General features: G+C 38.9%; 1 protein-coding gene across 3 annotated transcripts in view; it reads left to right on the top strand.

The window, feature by feature from the left end:
• TSPAN8 (tetraspanin 8) overlaps positions 1-23,669 on the top strand; it is a 38,813-nt gene that overhangs the window by 5,261 nt on the left and 9,883 nt on the right. For 2 of the 3 annotated variants that reach the window (XM_014531682.1, XM_014531680.1), the window contains exons 2-7: positions 2,261-2,428; positions 2,845-2,989; positions 15,295-15,357; positions 19,348-19,482; positions 20,882-20,956; positions 21,057-21,164. In XM_014531682.1, the coding sequence (XP_014387168.1) occupies positions 2,918-2,989; positions 15,295-15,357; positions 19,348-19,482; positions 20,882-20,956; positions 21,057-21,164 (453 nt within the window). In that variant the 5' untranslated portion in view covers positions 2,261-2,428; positions 2,845-2,917. The remainder of the gene's footprint in view (positions 1-2,260; positions 2,429-2,844; positions 2,990-15,294; positions 15,358-19,347; positions 19,483-20,881; positions 20,957-21,056; positions 21,165-23,669) is intronic. The other variant, XM_005884116.2, reaches the window with a different exon arrangement.

The following is a 23,669-nucleotide window of genomic DNA, read 5'->3' as shown; positions in this document are numbered from 1 at the left end:
TCTCAGGGAATCAACAGGGTGGAGCAAGAAGCTATGGCTGCTCCTCAGTCCTACCCTAAGATGCCCCGCATCTCAGTGTCCCAGTAATCGCTGCAAGCACCTCTGAGAGAAAGCTGCCCTCGAGTTCTGCCCGCTGCCAGACAGTCCAGTTTCTCCCCGTATGAGTCTGGGTCCCTAGGGACTCAAGGAACTGGAGTTCAGAGCCATCAGGAGCTTGTGACTCCCTCCCGATTGAAAAAGACACCAGAGTCCTCTGTTGCCAGCCCTTTCCTCGCGTGCCTTTGTACCTCTGCACTTTACTTCCGCACCTCCTCTGAGTCTCAGTGTGCTTTTCTCTTTCCTTCTAGTTGTAGAATTTCCACTCAGCCAGCCTTCCTGTGGTCCTGGATGATGTCTGTTTTGTCTTTTAGTTGTAGTTTTGAAGTGGTTGTGCAAGGCAGCAATTTCAGGTATTTACCTATGCCGCCATCTTGGTTTCTCTCTGACAACAGATCCTTTTAAGTTGGTGTTAGAGTAAGAAGCCTTAGAGTGCCATCTGGGAAGCTGTTCAAAGGCAAGTTCCTTCAGCCCAGCTCCCCATCCATTGATTTTTGTGTTTCAAAGTTCAATTATGATTTAAACTAAAGACTATAATTTTTTAAAGGAGATTCAGCATCTATAAAAAAAAATCTTTTCCAAACTGAAATTTGGTAGACTCAATTACATGCTTGCGAACAAAACAGTATTTTAACCTATACTGTATGTTTCTTTTGATAAATAAAAACCAAATCCATTTGGTTTTTCATTCAGTTAAAAACTCTCTCTTCTTTTAGCCATGGATAATCCTAAATGTACTGATATCTCAATAGCAATTTCAAAATAATTTTCATTTTCTAGGAGGAAACAGCACAGAACACCAATAATTTTAGTGATTTAAATGTTAAACAATACTTTTTAATATTAGTTCTAAATTTGGCTTTTGACACTAAATATTATTGCTACTAAAACATGAAAAACATATTATGTTTATACTCAAGTACTGGGATTGTTTCAAAAGCATCTTTGTATGTCAGTAAAAGTTAGAAAAATATTCTTTTAACTATTCACATTTTTAGAAGTTCATGCTTGCTTATTGTATAGAACATAACAAAGATTTTAAAGAATTATTTTTTTCAAAAAACCCTTTGAAGTACAGGGTTCTTTTATTTCAGGGGTGGGGGGCGGGGAATCCTTCTTTTTAGAGGCAGGATGTGGAGACTAGCATGACCCAAATTGTTTACACAAAAGCAGTCCACACCTCCCTAATTAGGTCAGAAAACTTTGCCTTTACCTGCAACAGCTGCCTTCTATTAGTACTGGAAACAAACTCCACAATCTACGGTCATTGAACTATGACCACCTTCTCTTTTTGAAAAAAAAAATAATAATTTTTTTTTTTCTGTCCAAGAGACCCGGAATCCAGAAATTGAATTGGTGGTGAGGAACTTTGATAGACATAACTTATCAGTGTCCACCTTAAAAACAAGCTGACTTATCAGAATGGCTACACGTTATAAAATGCATGCAATTAGGGGAGTCAGAGAGTGACGCCTGAGAATTTTTTATTTTCTTTTTACATCATAAAGAAATAAAGATAAAAATGGAATGTTCTTATGACAGGCAGGGCAGCCTCTCCCTCCCCACTCCCCCCAAACTACACTGCATTTAAAGAAGCTCCATGAAATTGTTTCGAAATCCATTGAGAAACTTTGGAAGGCAGGTACAAGCAATGGTTGTTACCACTATTCTGGGGTTAAGGATAAAAGGCTGCTATGTCTAAGCCTTCAGATAGGGCAGATTTCTGAATGCATGTTATTGCACCTGAAAGAAATTTTGCATTCCTGAGAAAATGCAATGCAAAAATGAGTTGAGACACAATGTCCCTTTATCTCAAAGCTGCAAAGCAGCCTTATTTCCTTCCGTATAGTTAAAATAGAGGGCAGGCAAGTCAGGTTGTGGTTTCTGAAATCTAACAACCTAGTATCGCTGTGCCATTCTCTCCTGGGTTCAGTGCCACTCCCTTAACTTGATATCTGTTTACTTTAGAGGAGGCAGTTTTTTGAAAAAGGACCATAAATATCCTGGCCTGGTGCCCCAGAGCCATGACAAGCAAAAGAACATACTCGCCTAGAGATAGCCCTTGAGATATTTAAATGTGTGGGTTAATTTTTTATCCACTTTAATAACTAGATTACCCCCCCCTGCCCCCCTCACTTCTTTGCTTTCTATTTCTGCTCTCAAGCCGCGGGCACAGAATTCTCCACAGGCAAATTACTCCTGAGCACATTGCCGGACAATCCTATAACGAACAGCTAAATTCTCAGCATCTGATTCCTGATCCTTTTCCGACATGGCAGGTGTGAATAACTGTCTAAAATATTCTATGTTTGTCTTCAACTTCTTGTTCTGGGTAAGTGTTTTTCTTTTAATTATCAATTTTATGCAACAAAGGGGATCTTGATATAAATATCATAAAGGAGAACAGGCTCTGTACTAGAGAAATAAGAGGAGGAGGAAAATGTATTTTCCATTTACTTGTTTAGATTTGTTTGTTCTTTCTTTGGTTATTTCAGTAATTGAAAAGGAGCCAATGACTCAAGAAAATGCACCTCAGGATCTGTGAGGATAAACATTTTATAAATGTTTTGATATTGTTGCAAAACGATCACAGAGGAAAGAAATACCCCTTAATTAAAGGCTAATTATTCTTAGTTGTATATCATGCAGGCCTCCCTGGTGTTAGGACCCAGTGGGAAAATTCTGATCTGATTCCATCTGGATGGAGCCCAAGCCCCTGAATCGTAACCTTTACATCTGGGGTTGTAGCAGGTGGACGGTGGGATGTCAGAAGATAAAGGCCTGAGAAAAGGATTATTTTCAGAAACCCGCAGAAGAAACAATGGGTCATAAAGAACTTGAGAAGGAAACAATAAAAGTATTCAATCCTGAAAAGGTGAAACTAAGCAACTCGGTTAGTATCAGCAGTTTAAAGTTAGGATTTTGATGCGTCATCACCCCACCTTTTAATCAACAGGTTTAGTATTTTAGCAAGTTCTTATGTTTCCCTTAAAAGTCTATTGACATGAGACATAGCAAATAAATTGATAAGTGAAATCTAACATTGGAAAATGGAAAAGTAAGGTGTGGAAAGGCAATAAGGTAAAGGGCAGGCAGGGATGTAGGAAAACTGACATTACTTTTAGTATAGATGGCACAATTTTAGACTGTTCAAAAGAAAAAATCATTTTGTGTACTGATTTAAAAACTGGCTAATGCAGTATAAGCAGAAGAGAGTTGTGGTTTTGTTTTCAACCTGGTTACCTGTAGTAAACAGGCAGCTGGTAAATTTAAATGTTGGTAAATTTCTGTTCTATTAAACTAATGATGTACTTAATTAAACAAGAACTATAAGAATACAGTCTTATTGTACAGACTGACTTTCCATTCAATGTCCAGTAGCCACAATGAGTACAGATGATACATAGGTGAAGTGAGTGAGCATATAATAGATACAATAAAATAAAGAAGGTTTGTTCTTTGTACTTTCTCTTTTCTCTAGAAAAATGGGCCGCCTTTGTAAATAGTAAATGAAGCTCATGAGTATATGCTGGTTTTTTAAGTTAGTCCTGATAAATTTCTTCCCTTGGATATTTAAAATTGATTAAACATTGAGAGTAGAATGTAAACAAAGAAATGGCTGGTTTTGTTTTTAGCTTTAATTAGAGAGAACTTTAAACATCCACATAACAGGACAGGGGTAATCAACGCCATCATCTAACCCCAATAGCCATGAAACCATTGTCAATCTTTTCCTGCTCATAGTCTCATCCAACTTCCCCAGCCCATATTATTTTGAAGCACATTTCGGATATAGCATTTCATCTATAAATACTTTAGTATATATCTCTAAAAGATAATTCTTTTAAAAAATGTAACCACAATGTCATTATCACACTAAAAACATCAAAAATTTCTTAATTGATTATCAAATATCCATCCAGGGTTCAAATTTCCAATTGCTTGTAAATGTCCCTGTTTGAATCAGAATCCAGATAAGGCCCATACATTGTGCCCACACGCTGATACATCTTTTACATCCATTTGCACATTTAGATTATCCCTCCATCTTTATTTATTTATTTTTTTTCTCCTTGAAATTAATGTACTGCTGTGTGTTGTCTTGTCACAGTTTTCACGATCTGGATTTTGCTATTTTCATACCCACAGTGTATGTAGATTAACATGTTCCCCATTCTCTGTATTTACTCTAATTTAATAGTCACATCTGGCAACTTGAAAAGATTCAGGTTATTCCTTTTGTCAGATATAACTACTTTATAAGTGATACTGCATTTTTTCATCAGGAGGCACATAATGTCTGACCATGTTACTTTTGATGATGTTAGTAGCCACTGATGTTCAAGAACCTAAATCCTTAGTTCTGTAAGAGTTTCAAATGAGTGATATTACATTTCTATTATTTTTGTTTTATTTATTAGCTATAATGTTTTCCATGAAGAGAAATGTATCATTAACTCATTGGTTCCCAGTGGTTCCCAGTTTTTATTTTAAAAAAGCAGCACAAATGTTTCTTACTCTTTACCCAGCAGATTTCAAAATGATGAGTTAAGTTTTTGGTATCAGACAACAGTGATAAGCAAGTATTTCTTTAAGTAGCCTATGAAGTAATACATTTAAATACCATCAGAGTTCTCATCCTCATTGATGTATAATTTATTCCATCTTTGGCCAGTGGGAGCATCCTTAAAAGTTGTCTCCTGAGTTCTTTTACCATGATCCTTAGAACTTTGATAATTTCTTCACTATTAGGTATGACAAGATATTTCAGGCTCACTTCCCTATTTCCTGCCCCAGCCTGGACTCAGCTATTTTTCCAAGAAATCCTGATACCCATTTTTTAAAAAAACTGTAACCATTGTCTTTTCATGATACAGAATGCGTCTCATTTAAACAAACCAAAATATGAATATGCCAATAAGTGCATGGCTCCTATTTTAATAACATGTCCCAAAGTACTCAAACCAGTAGCAATCCTCATTATGACATTATAAAACAGTGAAAATATATCGCTGTTGTAAAAATACAGCATACAAAATGAATACATCAGAGGTCAGAATAAATAGGTAAGCAGGAATTTGGAATAAATCCAAATTTTAAACTACTATGATAAAGACAGTGTAAGAAATGGGTATGCCATAGGTTCAGCAGGATACATTTAAGAGCAGAGTTCAAAGTGAGTTGGAGACATCTGTACCATGCTGTTACTTGACATTAATGTTGCTTTCCTGGGGTGCTCTGATTATTTTATGGGTACCATTATTTCTTTGTTTTTCTGATAATGAAGACAAAGTCTGATGCTGTAGATTTCAGTTAGACATTACTAACTTCCCCGGGCTAAAGGCCTTGTTCTTGCCACCACACCAGCAGAGTGCTGAGATCTACAATCTGTATATGAGCATCTTGAAATGGAGGCTTTGGGTGAGCAACAGTTATAAAGACCAATGATAACCTCAGCCTCCAGGCAACATGTTTTCATTCAAAATCTAGACAGCAGGAGCAGTCTCTGAGGTTAGCGAGCCATTCCTATTTCTATTCTTCTCTCTACCCACAACCCAGAGTTCTCAGCTGGAATTTTACAGTCCTTCATAGGAAATTAGCAATTTGTCACATTCCCAATGTTTACTTACACAAAATTTCAAGGGTCCCACTGATGTGGTTTTCGTATAGATATCCAGGGCCTTATGTTTTTAAATGCATTCTTTCTGGTGTAACTTGTGAAACTAAGCCTTTGCAAAGTAGGGCCAGATGTTGAAATATCTGTAAGATATGCATATGGTCACTTAAGTTAAACATACCGGCTTCTTTTGTGAGAGAACTTGAGATATGCCACACAAATATGCCGTGATTTCCATTTGTTAGAATTAGTAATTGAAGGAAAACATGTGAAAGTGAATATCGCTTCTAATCACTCATGCTAGAGGGTGGTGTGCGTTACAGTGACTTGCAAATGCTATAAATGATAGATAAATGATAGGTACAAAACCTATTTCTCTAGTCTTTTGTCAAAACAGATGAACTGCCCACATTTTCTCATGCTCCTCTCAGATGAGTCAGGCTTGGGAGTACTGTAGATGCTGCGGGTGTCTTAGGAGTCTGGGGAAGCATGGAGCACAGGGCCTGGGGCCCATGGGTGCAGAGGAGCCATTGCCAGTGGCGGAGAGCCATGGGGAGGCCAGCCCTGTATGAAGGAAAGCAGAGTGAAGGAACGTTACCAATGGCAAATGAGGTGAGGTAAGAAGGAGGAGCTAAGGTGTAAAGCCAAATGGATCAGCAAGTGAGGGAAGCCCATGCATGAAGCAGTTTGAAGAGAGCAGAGGGAAGCTAGAGTTTGGAGAGTGTCCAGAAACCAGCATTTTGATGTTCATCATTGTATTTTATGTGGTGCCTGGGTCTCTAGATTAGATGTTCTGAGAGCAATTAAAAGAGTTGATGCAGAACAGACATAACTAGGAGATAGGCTGTATTAGAAAATAGGGCACAATTATATTTCATTCTGTCAGCTGATAAATTCCCTCGAGATAAAGATTTGACCATGGCAGAAACGTGTGAGCTTTGTAAATAAAGCAGTTGTCTGCCAGTATGCAATCAGTGTGGAACTATAACAATGACAAAAGGCACTGGAGCTCAGTGGTTGAGAGCTCAGGCTAACCTCAGCTGCTTCCTCACCGGCTGTGTGATGGGGAAGTTAGTTAACTTGTCTGTGCCTTACTGTTCCTCATCTGTAACACGGGGGTAGTAGTGGTATCTACCTCATGGGGTTGTTGTGAGATTAAGTGATTTAATTTCTATAAAGAACTCAGAATAACACTAAATAAATGTTTAAAAAACAAACACTTCAGCCAACATTGTATAGGCATTTTAAAAAGATATATTTTTATTGATTTCAGAGAGGAAGGGAGAGGGAGAGGGATAGAGAGAGAAACATCAATGATGAGAGAGACTTATTCATCAGCTGCCTCCTGCACACCCACTACTGGGGATCGAGCCCACAATCCAGGTACGTGTCCTGACTGGGAATCGAACCATGACCTCCTGGTTCATAGGTCAATGCTCAACCACTGAGCCACACCGGTTGGGGTATACAGGCATTTCTATGAGACAAAAATATAAAACCATTGTGCGCAGTGATGAATACATTACAGTGTTGGATTTTCAAACAGAGGAGGAAGTAAGATGTCATAAGGCAGAAATTCTTCTATCATAAATTAAGGGAATGGAAAGAAAGTATGTTTTGTAAACAGACAGACAGATTCAACTCCTGAATTCACCCATATCGCTTTGTGGCCTGGAACGTGTTCCCTGACTTTTCTGTGCCCTGGTCTCTGCACTTGTAAAATGAGGGTGATCATTTTCTTTTTCAGGATTCACTGAGATGTTTTATGAATATGCCTATAACCAAGGATTGACATACAATTATAGTTCAGTTAATGGTATTTTTCCCAAGTCCAACCATCATACTGCTTTTTAATTTAAAAGTATTGGAATCTGGTGTCATAGTATTTTATACATGATGGTCTTTAAATATAATTTTAGCCCTCCTCTGACTCTCCTCTAGCCTCATAGTGCAAGAAATCTGTATAATCTTATAGCTAGAGGAATATGCTCACCCTAAATTCAACCTCTACTTTGCATACCCAGGACCACAATTTCCCTCCCCAAATGGCCCTGTTTCCAGTATCTGCACAAACCCTTCTGCAGGGGTGATCAAGAGGGAGCTATTTGCCAGGAATGAGAACAAATTGTAAACATATCTGGCTTGCAAGCTGAGATATCCATACCCATTCCGTTATACCCCTCAGAATTTAAGACAGAGCCAGAAGTGAGGGATGGGGGCCTGGGCCACCTCCTTCTGCTAGTGAACTCTGAAAATTCTAAATCAAACCTTGTCCTTCAGGTCATTAAGTGGGTACATTTGCGATGGCAGAAAGATGGAACACATTTGGTATATATTTATCACTTGCGTTATAACTTCTCAATATAGAGACCTGTGGCCTGTGGTCTGTTATTTGTATTCTTGCCCCAAGTCCTGCAAATGTACTTTGAAACAAAGTGCTAAAAGAATTCCTGAATGTGCATCGTTTCATCATTCAGAAACATTAGGATGCCAACCAAATGCTGAACATTCATCTCTCTTTATATATTTTGAAGTTGTGTGAATTTTAGTGATTTTAAGCTTTAGTTCAGGAAAGATAACCCGAAGTATGCTTACCCAGGACCTATTTGTGTCAGAAGGAGATGCGATTGATTTCTTTCCCTTAAGTTTAGAGATATTTAAAGTTAGAATTTGCAGTAGTTATATGGGGTTCTTGGCTTACTTCAGAGGTTTAGAAAATGCACATGAATGCAACCATAGGGACATGCCACTGTGTATTTCACACATATTAATAGGGAAGATAGAAAACCCAAAATATCACTCACAGTAGTAGAGCCTGCTAAGAATTGAAGGTTTTAATTTACTCCCTTGGTTTAGAGCATCAGAAAATTCAATATTATCTGATGGCTGGGGGCCATCTCTGTAGTAAGTCAGAGTGGCATTAGGCCATACCTGCAGAGAAAATGCACAGCAACCTCCCTCCAATAGCAGATCTGAGAATTAACATCTCCCCTGTTGTTAGAGAGTGAGGCAAATTAATAAGAAATTAGAACAGGTTCAATAAAGAATGAATAAGGACTGGCCGACATGGCTCAGTGGTTGAGTGTTGACCTAGGAACCAGGAGGTCATGGTTCGATTTCTGGTCAGGGTACATGCCCGGGGTGCGTGCGTGCTCAGTCCCCAGTGGAGGGTATGTGGGAGGCAGCCAATCAATGATTCTCTCTCATCATTGATGTTTCTGTCTCTCTCACTCTCCCTTCCTCTCTAAAATCAATAAAAACAATTTTTTTAAATAAAAAAAATAGTGAATAAGGGAAAACCAACATAAGTGCTGATAAAACAATACAAAACACCATTGATGAATAAGGGAAAACCAACATAAGTGCTGATAAAACAAAACAAAACACCAGTGAAAGGGAATGTCACTCTGAAGCCTTAGAGGACAAGTACACACCCCTGAAAAAAACACACTCCAGCATCCTGAAAAAATATCAGGAAATTGGTATCCACATGCAATGCAAGAAATAACCCAACATGAAATGGTGGCTGGAGGTCATAAGAGAAGATAAAGTTAACTGGGAAACCATAGGATGAGATGAAAAGGTAAATGGATAAAATAAAGAAGTACTTTGAGTAAACCAGAAACACAATGATAGAATTAAAATCCACTCCAGAAATCACATTACATGGAGATGGTAAAATAGAGTCCCAAATTGAGAAGCTCTGCCAGAGGAGAATCAAAAAGAGATAAATGATGGGAAAGGAGATGAGAGAGCGAGAGAACAGAGAACAGAACAATGATCGTTATATCAATTATATCAACAATCAATCATAAAAATTCTCATGAGCAATGATTTCACAGGCTATATTATCTTACTACAATGCAATTGAACTAGACGTTTGAGTCATGGTTAATAAAAGAGGAAGCTTGAAAATTAACAACAGTAGTACTGTCCCAAAATGTTAGGACTGTACTCATGATCTCTTGTGCTCTGGGTTATTGTATAAACAAACCTTGTAGTTCTCCACAGTATCCATTTGGATATTTTCTTATTCATTTGTGACCTCTCAGGAGCAGCATAAGATGTCCCTTAAGTTTATCTTAAAAGTGTCTATTTTGGATCAATAATGACATAGCTCATAATATACTCTTCCTCTTAGCACAGCACCATGCACTTCTTCCATTTCTGACATTCTTCAAAAACACTTTGTTAATCACCCAAATAAAAAGATAGGATTGGGAGAGAGTGAGTAAGGATGGTTGGAGGACACATTATCTGAGAAGAGGACAAAGGGGCTTGTTCTATACCATTTGTTTGTGCCCTGGATGTTGCTTCCCATTTTCTTCCTGCCCTGTATTAGTGGCTTGGGGTGCTGTAACAAGATAGTATAGAGTTGGTAGGTTAAACAACAGAATTTTTTTTCCTCACAGTTCTGGAGGCTGGAAGTCTAAGATCAAGTTTAAGATCTAATTTGGTTTCTGTGAAGCCTCTCTTCCCAGCTTGCAAATGGCTGCCTTCTTTTGTGTTCTTATATGGCCTCTCCTCCCTCCATGTGTACAGAGAAAAAGAAAGATTTCTCTCTCTCCCGCTTGTTACAAGGTCACCAATCATACAGGATTAGGATCTCACCCTTATGGTCTCATTTAACCTTAATTACCTCCTAAAAGCTCTACCTCAACATACAGTCACATTGTGAGTTAGGACTTCCAACATCCCAATATAATTTAGTCCACAGCATGCTCATAAGCAAACCAAAATTACCTCATTTCTTAGCATGCTGGCTCAGACCAACAGCATCCTAATTCCATAAAAAGAAAGATGTCCTGCCCTGGCCAGTGTGGCTCAGTTGGTTGAGCACTGGCCTATGTACCGGCCACGTGTGATTTCCAAACAGGGCACATACCCAAGTTGCAAGTTTGATCCCTGGTCGGGGTGATTGTGGGAGGCAGGGGATTGATGTTTCTCTTTTGCATCAATATTTCTCTCTTTCTCTCTTCCTCTCTGTCTAAAAAAAAATTCATAAAAAATATTTTAAAAAAGAAAGAAAGATGTCCCATGAGAGCCGAGTGACAACTGCAATAACTCATTGGGGGATGGGATGGGAGTGGAAGTAAACCTAGTCAGTTCTGTAGTTCAGCTAACCTGGGGGCCCCACATAACCCATTTCCTTTTATAGTCTTATCAACAGAAAGGACAGAGCTAGACATTTTTTTCTTAATTTATATTCCCAATTATTTAAAACATTATAAAAAGACTAGTGGCCCGGTGCACGAAATTCATGCACATTAAAAGGGAATTAATTAGAGGAAATATTTTAATATTGCTATTTGCCCTTTCTCTATAATAGAAGTGTCAGAGATGAAAGAAAATTAGTAAAATGTATATGAAAATCTTCCTCCTGTCAGAGTTTGGGGTGCACCGTGGGACCCAGAGTCAAGTCCCTCCCCACCTGCATGCTCCTCAAAATTGCAGGAGACCCAGACCCGGCTGGCCCCACCCCCATTGGGTGAGATCCAGACCTGGCTGGCCCCACCCCTGTCAAGCCCCACCAGGCGAGGGGCACAGCCTCAAGTCCCCTGACCCGGTGTCGGACAGGGGGTGCAGCCTCAGGTCCCCTGTCAAGCCCCGCCGGGTGGGGTTGCAGCCTCAGGTCCCCCATCAAGCCCTGCCGGGTGGGGGGCTCAGCCTCAGGTCCCCCGTCAAACCCCGCCGAGCAGGGGGTGCAGCCTCAGGTCCCTCGGCCTGGCACCAGGGCAGGGGGTGCGGCCTGAGGTCCCTGTCAAGCCCCGTTGGGAGGGGGTGCAGCCTCAGGTCCCCCACTCCCCGGCCCAGCCCAGCACTATGCAGCCTCAGGTCCGTGCTGATTGCTCATTATGGCTCATTACAGGAACCCCGCCTCTGCTGTGGGCGCAGCCATCTTGTGACGGCATTATGTGTAAGGGTCAATTTGCATATTACCTCTTTGTTATATAGGATTGGGAACAAACCTTCAAATACAAACTGGAAAAGAGCTCCAAGAACTATTCTTACCAATCTAAAAACAATTGGGATAAATTAGGCTGGTATCAATCCTGACACAAAATGATTGTTCTTGACAGAAAATCAATTTACTTTTAAAGTCATTTAACAAATTTATAAATGATTTCATGTTATTAAGACTCTGATTTTTACATATGAATTTCTTCAATAAGATGAGGATGATATATTTTAAGCATTTATTTCTTGTTTTTAATGATAATGTTTGAAGAAGGGATGGAAATGACAGTTTGGCCAACTTCAAAAACCCTAAGAATATTGATCTAATTGGGAAGATTGAAGTTGGGCAAAATATTCTTGACTTCTGAAATAATTGAATCCTCTTTCTTTTTCTTTTTAAAAAGACTGTAATTTGTTAGAGCAGTTTTAAGTTCACAGCAAAATTAAGAAAGTACAGAGATTTCCCATGTACCCCTGGTCCCCACACATGCATAGCTTCCCCCATTATTGATATCATTTGCTACAGTGGTACATTTGTTAACAATTGTTGAACCAACATTGACACATTATAATTGTCCAAAGACCATAGTTTACATTAGGGGTCACTCTTAGTCTTGTACAGGAGTTTGAACAAATGTATAATGACATTGACATATATCCATTATATTATTATACAGAGTATTGATTCACAAGCCTAAAATCTTCTGTGCTCTGCCCATTCATTTCATCTTCCCTCCAGCAATCTCTGATTTTTGTTGTTGTTGTTGTTGTTAATCCCTACCTGAGGATATTTTTTCCCATTGATTTTTAGAGAGAGTGGACAAGAAGGGAAGGAGGAAGGAGAGAGAGAGAGAGAGAGAGAGAGAGAGAGAGAGAGAGAGAGATACAGCGATTGGTTGCCTCCTGCAACCCAGGTATGTGCCCTTGACCTGGAATCTAACCTCAGTATTCTGTTGATGCTCTAACCTTGGGCAACACTGCCAGGGTAATCCCTGATCTTTTTACTGACCCCATAGTTTTGCCCTTTTCCAAATGTCATATAGTTGGAATCATACTGTATGTAGCATTTTCAGATTGGCTTTTTTCACTTAGTAATATGCATTTAAGCTTTCTCCATATTCTTTCATGGCTTGACAGCTCATTTCTTTTTCTTTTTCTTTTTAAAAAATATTTTTTATTGATTTCAGGGAGGAAGGAGAGGGAGAATCATTGATCAGCTGCCTCCTGCACGCCCCCTACTGGGGATAGAGCCAGCAACCCAGGCATGTGCCCTTGACTGGAATTGAACCCGGGACCCTTCAGTCCGCAGGCTGGCGCTCTATTCACTGAGCAAAACCAGCTAGGGTGCTCATTTCTTTTTAGCCCTGAGTAATATTTCATTGCCTGGATATACATAAAGAAGAACATCTTGGTGGCTTTCAAGTTTTAGCAATTATGAATAAAGCTGCTATAAATATCCTTGAGCAGGTTTTTCAACTCCTTTGGGTAAATACCAAAGAGCATTATTGCTGGATCACATGGTAAGAGTATATGTAGTTTGTGAAAAACTGCCAGATTGTCTTCCAAGATAGCTGTACCATTTTGCTTCCCGTCAGCAATGAATGAGAAATCCTGTCGCTCTGCATCCTTATCAGCTTTTGGTGTGGTCAGTGTTCTGATTTTGGTCATTCTAATAGGTGTGTAGTGGTATCTCATTGTTTTCATATCCTTCCTTTAAATGTTAATGTAACAGGTAATTGCCAGTGGTTGAGAAGACTAAAAGTTATCATTTGAGGGGAAAATATGATTGGTTTCAAAAGATTTTGGAATAATTTGATGTCTAAATACATTGAAAACATGAACTTACAGGTCACATAGAAACAAAAAAAAGGTAAGGGTTTAAACAATCTTATACTCTTAGTCTCTTAGAATTCTTAAAGTTTTCTTACTAGTGACATCAATAAATATCAGATAAGGGTGATAATCATATCTATTTAGATAATTAATACTGTTTTCAATTAAATCTAAAAGCCAGAGCAACTATTAAGATAATCAATGTAAGCCTTCCTACAAAAGAAGAAAAAGAAAGAAAATATCAGTGAACAAAGAAAATAACAAAAATCCAACTGCTATAAAATTACAGATAATACCAGAGAGTCTCATTATTATTTGACATAAATTCTTACAGACTTACTTATTAACAAAGAACTGCTAACATGAGTATTTTATCTTCATCTGCAAATGAAATTAGAACTAGGTGAAACAGGGAGAGGAAAAAAGGAGGGTTCTCAGGCTCCAAAGAATGGTTTGTATTTTACAGTGTGTGCCTATGAGATAATTAAATTGTACAGCTGACTTGGTGATTGGATAAAGAGCGTTGGTTTTCCATTGCATTCCTTATTTTGTAGGAGTAGAAGCATGCAGTAGAGGCAGGATTGGATCAGCAGCAGTGCTGGATTTTCACGATATGACTGTGATCTGCTAAGGGTTCTAGTTTCTGTACCTGAAAAGAAGGGTTTGCACCTAGATGATTTTTGAGTTCTTTTAGGGAACACAGATTCTCGGGTTATTCAGCTACTCATGGCACTCGCTATTCCTCATCAAAGCCCTTGACTCTACTTCCATAGCAAACTTAATGAAAAGCCATTGGAAATGAAACTGTTGCTTTGGGATTCCAGACATGTGGTCCAACTGTGCATGAAAGCAATGATACTGCAGGGTCCCTGGGCTTTGGGGGGACTCAGCCAGGTCTGTGTCAGAGCACAATAAGGTCAGAATAGTCTAGAAAGTCCTCCAAGGCCTGCTGTATTTGGTATGTTACCTAGTTTGTTCTCAACATCTCTATCTAATAATAGACCTTTGATTTTTTTTTGAGACCACAACATATATATCTTTTAAAAAGGGGAAAAAAAGACCCTAAAAGACAGGGGTTTTCCTTACATGAAAGTAAAATGTGTTTCACATTTTATGTGTTGGCCTTGGTCCACATTAAATAATCTGGTAAAGTCATTTATGGAATTTAAGACTTTAAGTACTGTTCCTCATTGTAGCTCTTCTCCGAGTAATCTTTACTACCTAAAAGCTTATTTTAAAAGAGTTTATTTGGGTACAGAAAGTGCTTTGAATGCTTGTTGCTTAACTGCAAATTTTGTCAAATGTTCTACTTTTCTTTGTCTATCCAACTTCTTGTTTCTTGGATCTTGACTAATGTTTGGTAATTAGTCAGTTATTCTCCTTTTTTTGGTCTAAGATAGCTTCTCAGAGACAATCTAGGGCCTAATAAGGATATTTTGTCTTTAAACTGTTGTGATTTATCTTTTGTAGGTTAAAATCTAGCAAAACCACCGAGTTAGGATTGAAAAATGGAAAATCATCTTTTCCCCTGCCCCATATTGGAGATGATTTTTTGTCCTAGACCTATGACTGGACTGTAGATGGGAAACATTATTCTTATCAAACTTACCAATTACGGTGGACCATTTTAGCAGTTATCTGCATGGGAATATGCCCTATTTATGTCTTTTAGGGTTTAAAGGTATAATTAACAGACAGACCATCGTAACCAGATGCCTGGGGGTATATGGGATAAGAGTTGCAGTTTATCTTAGTTGTACTCTAATATATGTTTTTTTCTTTTCCTGCAGTTATGTGGCGTCTTGATCCTGGCACTGGCAATATGGCTACGAGTAAGCAAATCTGAGCAAGAGGTAAATAAATAAATACAAACCTCTCCTATCCCTAAGTAGATCATTTTTCCTATAATGATGAGAGTAACAACTATAATAAATGTTTCTATAGCATTTTCCTTAACTGACTCATATAATTATTTACATTGGTAAGTGATTTTTCAATATACTTAAATTTAATTAATCAAAAGTACTCACTATGTGCCTGACTGTGTTGGGCATGGATCAGTTCTTCTGGAGAATGGAGGTGTTATTTATTCCAAAAATAGGAAGATCGCAAAGAAAGTGGAGGTGGGAAGGGGCCTGAGTGGAAGTTAGCCTTTTCCTTCATGTGCTTAAGGCCAGCCTGAAGTGTAGCTGGACGATAATGATCACCTTTCCTCCCCACCAGGAACGGTTTTTGTAGTATAAGGTATTGGCAATCATTTGGCTGATCCCAAGGTGGGGTGGTGGTCCAAAGGAAAGAAGGTAAGAAGTCCTCTTGGAGACTTTGAATCTGTGTTTTACAGGCAGCAGTGTACAAAGATGGTTGGTAGTTACCTGTGGCCACTGCTGGTAACAGCAGGAGGCTGGTCACACTGGTGTAACTCAGCAGTGGGCTGGGGATTTCCAGCTCCTTGCTATCTAGATAGGATTAGCATGCCCCTTCCCCCTCAACACACACTGTGCATTGTCCTGTGGCAAAGGTCTTACCCAGATTTCCATAGGTCTAGAGGAAGTTTAGTTCATATATTTAGCTCTGTGTCCAATTTTTGGATCCACATGCACTGTTTCTGTTCCACACCATCGTGTCACAAATGTGGAAAGAATGTGTGTTTGGGGAAAAGGGTGAGGGTGTGTGTGTGGAGCTGGGGGGAGGGTTCTATTAATTTAACCCAACATCATGCCTGGCACTATTTCCTGCTTCCCTGCTTCATTTTTCTCTCCTATCTTCTCAGAGTCATTCCACCCTTCAAAGTAATATCCTTACTGCCCTCGGGATAGTTTTCTTGTTCTTTGTTTTCTGGGCTTCTGCTACTACTCAGGATCACATTATCTACTGCTAGGGCCTTTCCAAGGAACTTTACCAAAAAGTTTCCTCTAAGAGAAATGCTGACTCTTATTTGATGATTATTAAGTTATTACTAAGCTATCAATTAAGGTAATGAATTTTTTAATTAATTTTTTGTTTAATTTTTAATTGAAGTTTACATTCAATATTATGTTAATTTTAGGTGTATATCATAGTGGGTAGACATTTATATAACTTATGAAGTGATCCCCCAATAAGTCTAGTATCCCTTGACACCATACATAGTTATTACAATCCTATTGACTATACTCCCTGTACTGTACAGTTAAAGCATTTTCCATGAATTCTTATTATACTGTGGTGCAGCTAAATGCCTTTGGATATAGCCTAGTTGAAAGAAAGATTACAAGAAAATTAACACTTGTTCTAAATGGGTGGCTTTCCCCTTCTATCCTCCCTTCCTTCCTTCCTTCCTTCCTTCCTTCCTTCCTTCCTTCCTTCCTTCCTTCCTTCCTCCTTCCCTTCCTTCCTTCTGTCCTTCCCTCCCTCCCTCTCTCTCTCTCTCTCTTTTATTTATTTTCATTTAAAAGTATGATTTCTGCCATTAGAGAAACCAGAGAATCACAGTGGGAATTAGCTGCTTCCTCATTCTGTGACTTACCCTGTTGAAGAAATTGGGTGAATTGGGTGAGGGACAGGTGTGGCAACTAGTTGATAACATTCTAGTCCATCAGGATTTCCTGTGTTGTTTTATGCTGATAAATGTAACTGTAACTTCCTAATGGCCTTGGGCTTTGAACTTTGAGCCTGTTGATGGCATTTGAAGATGCACAGACTCTCTGTTTTCTAGAAACTGATGTCTGACTTTGAGTCTCAAATTAAAGCACAGAGATTACTCATAACAGCCAGCTATTTAGAGGGTGCTTTGCTTTTTAAGATGTGTGTACAGCCTGTATTTTATTTTATTTTACTACTAGAGGCCCGTTGCATGAAGAGATTTGTGCAATAGGCCTTCCCTTCCCTTGGCTGCCAGCACCGGTTTTCCTCTGGCACCCGGGACCCAGGCCTTCGCTTAGGCCAGAGCCTTCTGTCTTCGCTGCTCTGGCCGGAGCCTTCAGTCTTTGTTGGCTGCTCCGGCCGGAGCCTTCAGTCTTTGTTGGCTGCTCCGGCTGGAGCCTTCAGTCTTTGCTCCGCTGCTTCTCGCATAGGTATGCACATTAACCGCCATCTTTGTTGGGTTAATTTGCATACTCTCCTGATTGGCTGGTGAGCATAGCGGGGGGACGGTCAATTTACATGTTTGTCTATTATTAGCTAAGAGTCCTGGTTGATATGGGAACATTTTCTTTCCCCCCAGTGCTTCTGGTAAACAAATTTGGTGTTTAGTCTATTAAGAAATTACCCAGATTGAATGTGTTAAAGAAGCGTCCCTGAGGATAAGAATAAATTAATAGAGCTAGACAGCATCTTTAGTCACATTTTGTTTCTTGTCCTCTGCCAGGTTCTAACCCTGAACAAAAGTCATTATCTTTCAGGACAACATTACCTAACTGGACTTATGTTAAATTGGCTTGATTTATATTTATTCAAAGTCAGTGACAAAGAATCCAGACTGTGCAAAGAGCTGATTTTACTAGTGGAAAGCAGTGGTTGCAATTTTAGAAGGAGAAACCTGAGCATAAACACAGAAAAGAAGGATGTCAGAGAGGGTTAGGTGAACATCTTTTAGGGTACCTCTTTGTACTAAAGTGCTCTTTTTTGGGGCATGAAATTTGACATTTTTAAGTGTAATAATATCCATGATGTTAACACCTTCAGAAAATTTGGCATATGAAGTTTTGAAGCTTGTTGTCAATACAACAAAATAGCATACATATCAAATCGCATATATATCAACATATGAGTAACTCCATCTATTGAAAAATCTGCATTATTAACCAGTACACCTAGCAAGTGGTAGATTGAGGCTAGGTGTTAGAAAGGTGATGAAGAAGAGTATGTGTGGGGAAGAGGAATCAAATTATGCAGGTTGTATAGCCTAACCCCCCACATAGGGACCTAAGATTTTTTCCCTTAACATTCTGTTACTTAACAGTCAGGCAAATTGAAGAGTTTTCTGGAAGACTCTGTGGACTATATATCTTCTGGGAACAAGGAGATAGAATTGATATGAAATATCAGGTACTAGATTTTTTTTTCTTAGTTTAATTTTTTTGTTTGTTTTGACAAATGTATAGACCTGTGAAATTACTATTATAATCAATGTATAAAACATTTTATTAACCCCTAAAAGCTCCCTCATCCCTTTGCAGTCAGCTCCTCCTTTCTCTCCTACACAGCTAACAGTCATCCCCTGCTCTGATTTCTATCATCATAGTTTAGTTGCCCATTCTTGATCGTCATATAAATGGAATCATACAATAATCACTCTTTTGAATGTGGCTTATTTAGCTCGCTAAGAGATTAATTCATTTTTGAGATCATTCATATTCTTGAAACTCTCAGTAGTTTGAGAAACTTGGGCTTTATAATTCATTTAATTGCCATAGAAACACATGCTTTACAATGCTACTTTTATGTATAAAACACAAAATATGCAAACCAAAGAGCACATGATAGGTGAAAGTACATGTCCTTCTAAATTTAAAATAATTGGTGTTTCAAAGCCTTTTACATTGCCTCCATCCAATATCCAGTTCCTCTTAGAAAAGTATAATGTTGGAAACATTATCCAGACAAGTAAAACCTTAATAGAATGTAAGCTCCTTGAGGGCAGATACTTTTGCTGGTGTAGATCATTAAAGTATCATATATATATATGAATTGAACCTGGGACCCTTCAGTCTGCAGGCCAACGCTCTATCCACTGAGCCAAACCGGTTAGGGGCAATCATTGAAGTATCTTAAGGTCCTAAGGCACATAGTAGGCATCCAATGGATTTTTGTTGACTAAAACACATCAAGGAAAGGGATTTCTGATTTCTTTTTTTTATTTTCAGTTTTTCAGTGAGGACAGTGACATGCATCCTTATGTTGCTGTGAATATCTTGATTGCTGTGGGTTCTATCATCATGATTCTGGGTTTCCTTGGATGCTGTGGTGCCATGAAAGAGAGTCGCTGCATGCTTCTGACGGTGAGTTCTCAAGCCAATCCCAACACCCACCCCCATCGCCTGCCAAAAGGACTTGCCAAGACTGATGAAACTCTTGACTTCTGTTTAGCAGGTTTGATTCTGGAAGCTAATATGTTTAGCTTAGATTAGAGGGTACCCTGAGAGAAGACAAATTTCAGCATTCACTTATTCATTATTGCTGAGTACCTGCTACATGCCAGATAGTGTGCTAAATGATGCAGAAGCATTAAGACAATTAGAACCCATTAAAGAAGACAGACAAATAAATAATTAGCTACTGTGGGAGTGGCCCAAGAAGAAAAGGGCAAGGATATAGAAGGGAACTTCAAGCCAGAAGCAGAAGTAAATAAGGTATTTGTACGGATGTGGTTGTGATGTGCTTTCCAAGAAAAAAAACACCCTGGATTTTTGGAGGAACTATAAGGCTTTGGGCATGGCTGGCCTGTTTGGGGAACTGGTAGGCCTTGGGTCTGGCTAGAGTGGCAGAGGCTCTTTTGGTAAACAATGGGAGATGGGTCTGAGTATGGACTGTAGCAAAATCACATTTCATGTTAAGAGAGTTAGGTAATCCAATCTGTCACTTAGAAAGCTTTGAAGAGGACGGCTTCAGTTGGGCTAACCCACAGACTCCACTTTTAAAATAAAGAGTAGAAAATAATAAATGGTTATAAAAAACACATTAGAAAAACCATCACATATTTATTAGGTATAAATCTGACATAAGTGTTTATGAGAATTCACCTCAACTTGCTTCTCCCATAAAGTAAGTATTGTGTCAGTCCCTAAAAAATATTTTTTAACTGTTTATTATGAGGGAAGGTAAGGACAGCGTTTTAACAGAACTTTATTAGCATCCATAGTGGTTGCCCTTAGATTAATAAGGCCTCATTTGCAATTGGGATTCATTTACTTGAAGAGCTTGCTTTAAAAATCAACTTCTGGGATATATTCTCCAAAATTATGATTTAATAGATCTGAGGCTGGTTTGGGAATCTGCATTTATAACAAGACTGGGTGATTCTGATAGCGGTAGAAATGTTGTTTTGTAGTCAGTTCTGAAGTTTGTGTTTGAGGAAGAAAGAGGAGAAATATAATATTCAAATAATTTCATCTGAGTTTTGAAACTTTCCCCCATTCAACAGCATACTGATGCCTGCAATTCTATGAATAATTTTTCTTTTTAACTGCTTTCTATAGTCAGTCTTTGGTACAAATATTTCTGAGTAGTAATGGTCCCAAGAATTGCTTCTTGAGGCAAAGGTTAGAATCAATAAAGGACATGGTTACTACTTCAAATTGTAACATGATCTAGACTGTAGAATGAAGCACCATGCTGACATGCCCAAGATGTTACCGAATGCACTGGGGGATAATGGATGTTCCTTTTTCTCTTTTTCAGTTTTTTATATGCTTGCTTTTGATCCTGCTCCTGCAGGTCGCGGCAGGTATCTTAGGAGTTACCTACAGATCTGAGGTATGTGCACATATGATACTTGATAATTTTGGAAAATTCTGAAAAATAAAAATGCTACCTTCTGGCATGAACAATTTTAACAATATTCTTTAATTTTCAGTATGAACAAGTCCTGAATGAGACTCTCCATAAAAACGTAGAGCTTTTGAGGGGAACAGATGAAAAAGCAAAGTCATTCCAGAAAGCCCTGGTTGATTTTCAGAAAGAGGTAGGTCATTTGGGGAGTTAGACTTAGTTCTTCTGTGCTTACTTAATTTTCAACAGGTGGGTTCCTTAAAGGTTGAAAAATCCATTTTGCAGATTTTCTGTCACCATGCAATAAAAAAAAAATCCGAGAACATTTCTATTTTTTTCCAGCATCTTACAAAGTTCTAAAGCAGTTCACAAGGACAGAGATTAAGAAGATATGTTCATGATAGATTAAGTTTCAGGACCAAATCAATCATTGTTTTAATATTTATATTGTGCTTGGGCATTTGGAGAGTCTCTCTCTCTCTCTCTCTCTCTCTCTCTCTCTGTCTCTCTCTCTCCCTTTCTTCATGACCGCTCCCTCTCTCATAAAAATAATTATAATGATCACTTATTACGTACTAGGTACCAGGCTTTACATTTAGTAGCTCATTGAATCCTCACAACTCTATGAGGCAGATAATATAATTATCTTCATCGTCCCTATTTGACAGATGAAGGGATTAGGGCTTTGAGAGGTCTGACAGCTAACAAGTGATAGGGTTGGAATCTGAACTCAGATCTGACTAGTTTATTCTTTTGAACCAGCACATTAACACCCCATCCCCCATTTGTTAGTTAGTTTATTTATTTAGGCTGCTGTGGGGTGGTGTTTCTCTCTTTTCCATGTCCCGCATGGAAAAAGAAACAGTCCATTTGCTGAGTGGAGGAGCTGGGGATTAAGAAATTATAGAAAGACCAAGACGCAGAAATAGATTTTAAGCTGGGGCCAGGTGGGCGCCATCCTCTCTGATGGAGAGGCGGCAAAAGCGGCCTGAGCCACACAGCAGGTTTATTTTAAAGGCCTAGATTTACATATCTAGTTCCGCCCCTGCCTTATTAATATGTCCAGCCTTATTGGGGAAGCATGTTCCCAGGGCGTGGCTGCCTATGCTCTGAGTTCAGCTGACAATAATTATAAGAAAATGCCTAGGTGCCTCCCAGGCGGCCCTCTACAGGCTGCTTTGAAGGTATTCTCCTATCGGGCTCCTGCCTAATAGTTTAACTTTCTGAAACAGCTTCGTAACAGAAACACTCTAGTCCAGCCAGGTCTATCTGCGCAGGATGCGTGAAGCGGTTCTGCTTCTCTTCCTTTGCATGGTTCCCCACCTTTGGAACGCACTCACTGCTTTTCTTTTGCTTTCCAAATATACATGTGCTTTAAGGCTTGACTGAAATATTACTTACTCTGTGAAACTCCTTCCAACCACACTTTCTTTATTCATAATCCCCATCATCTTAACTACATGTAGCATTTCATGTATGTCGTGGAAACTGAGAATCTTAGAGGAGAGCTGGATTTGATAGAACATTTAACCTGACTTCTCATTGACGGAAGTGTTTTATATCTATGTTCACACACCCACTAATTAAATATGGAAGAGCTGAAAGTTCACCAGTTTTTGCCCATCCCACTTATAGCCACGTCTGATCGTTAGTGTGCTCTTTCTTAATTGGACACAACATCTGCCTCCCTAGGATTTGCATCATTTAGTCCCATTCTATCTTCTGGAGTTTCAGAGGAAAAAGAAAATCTACGGATGGGCCTATATGCTGCAACTTTTTCTTTGAAAATGGCTATCATGTGACTTCTAAAAGCTCTGCCTTTCAAGTTCAAACATCCTTTCTTGAGCTATTTATCAGATGACTTTTTTTTCCAGAGCATTACTCAGTCCCCATTTGGATAGACTCCAGCTTGTAAAAATTCTGCCTTAAGAATCATTTTCAAGAGCCAAAACCTGATATGAGTCCGTCCCTGTGTAACTTTCTCTGTGTTGTGCTTTCTTAGCTTCCCCATAGCTGCATCCCTTGGTCCACGCCTCTCTGGATCATTCCCACCCTGACCCCCAGATTAATCAAGAAAGAATTTAGGCAATTCAATTCCTCCACTGAGTGGGATTGAGCATCCTTGACTCTCCCTGGTAGCTGACCTGGAATCAAATGTACTGCAGTTAACCACTGGGTCTCTGGGTTGGGTCCTGAGTCATACTTATTACACATTCTCTCTGTTATCCAAGGTCTCAGTGCCAACAGTGGGGTTCTAAATGTTCTCTTTGTTGTAGTACAATTATGAATTGTTTTGATTCTTATACATTAATCCTCTATTTGAAGTTCCTTACGTCATAGGACAGTGATGGCGAACCTATGACGCGTGTCAGAGGTGACACGCGAACTCATTTTTTTGGTTGATTTTTCTTTGTTAAATGGCATTTAAATATATAAAATAAATATCAAAAATATAAGTCTTTGTTTTACTATGGTTGCAAATATCAAAAAATTTCTATATGTGACATGGCACCAGAGTTAAGTTAGGGTTTTTCAAAATGCTGACACGCGGAGCTCAAAAGGTTCACCATCATTGTCACAGGACAATAGTTCCTGTTTATTATTCATTCTGAGTTTTTTTTCTCTTTACTTTCTGTTATCCACCAGGACTTTCTTTCTTTCTTTCTTTCTTTCTTTCTTTCTTTCTTTCTTTCTTTCT

This window comes from Myotis brandtii, unplaced genomic scaffold (assembly GCF_000412655.1).
Source record: "Myotis brandtii unplaced genomic scaffold, ASM41265v1 scaffold82, whole genome shotgun sequence".
NCBI lineage: Eukaryota > Metazoa > Chordata > Mammalia > Chiroptera > Vespertilionidae > Myotis > Myotis brandtii.
Note: the sequence above shows the minus strand (reverse complement) of the source record. Positions and strands in the feature narration are given on the sequence as shown.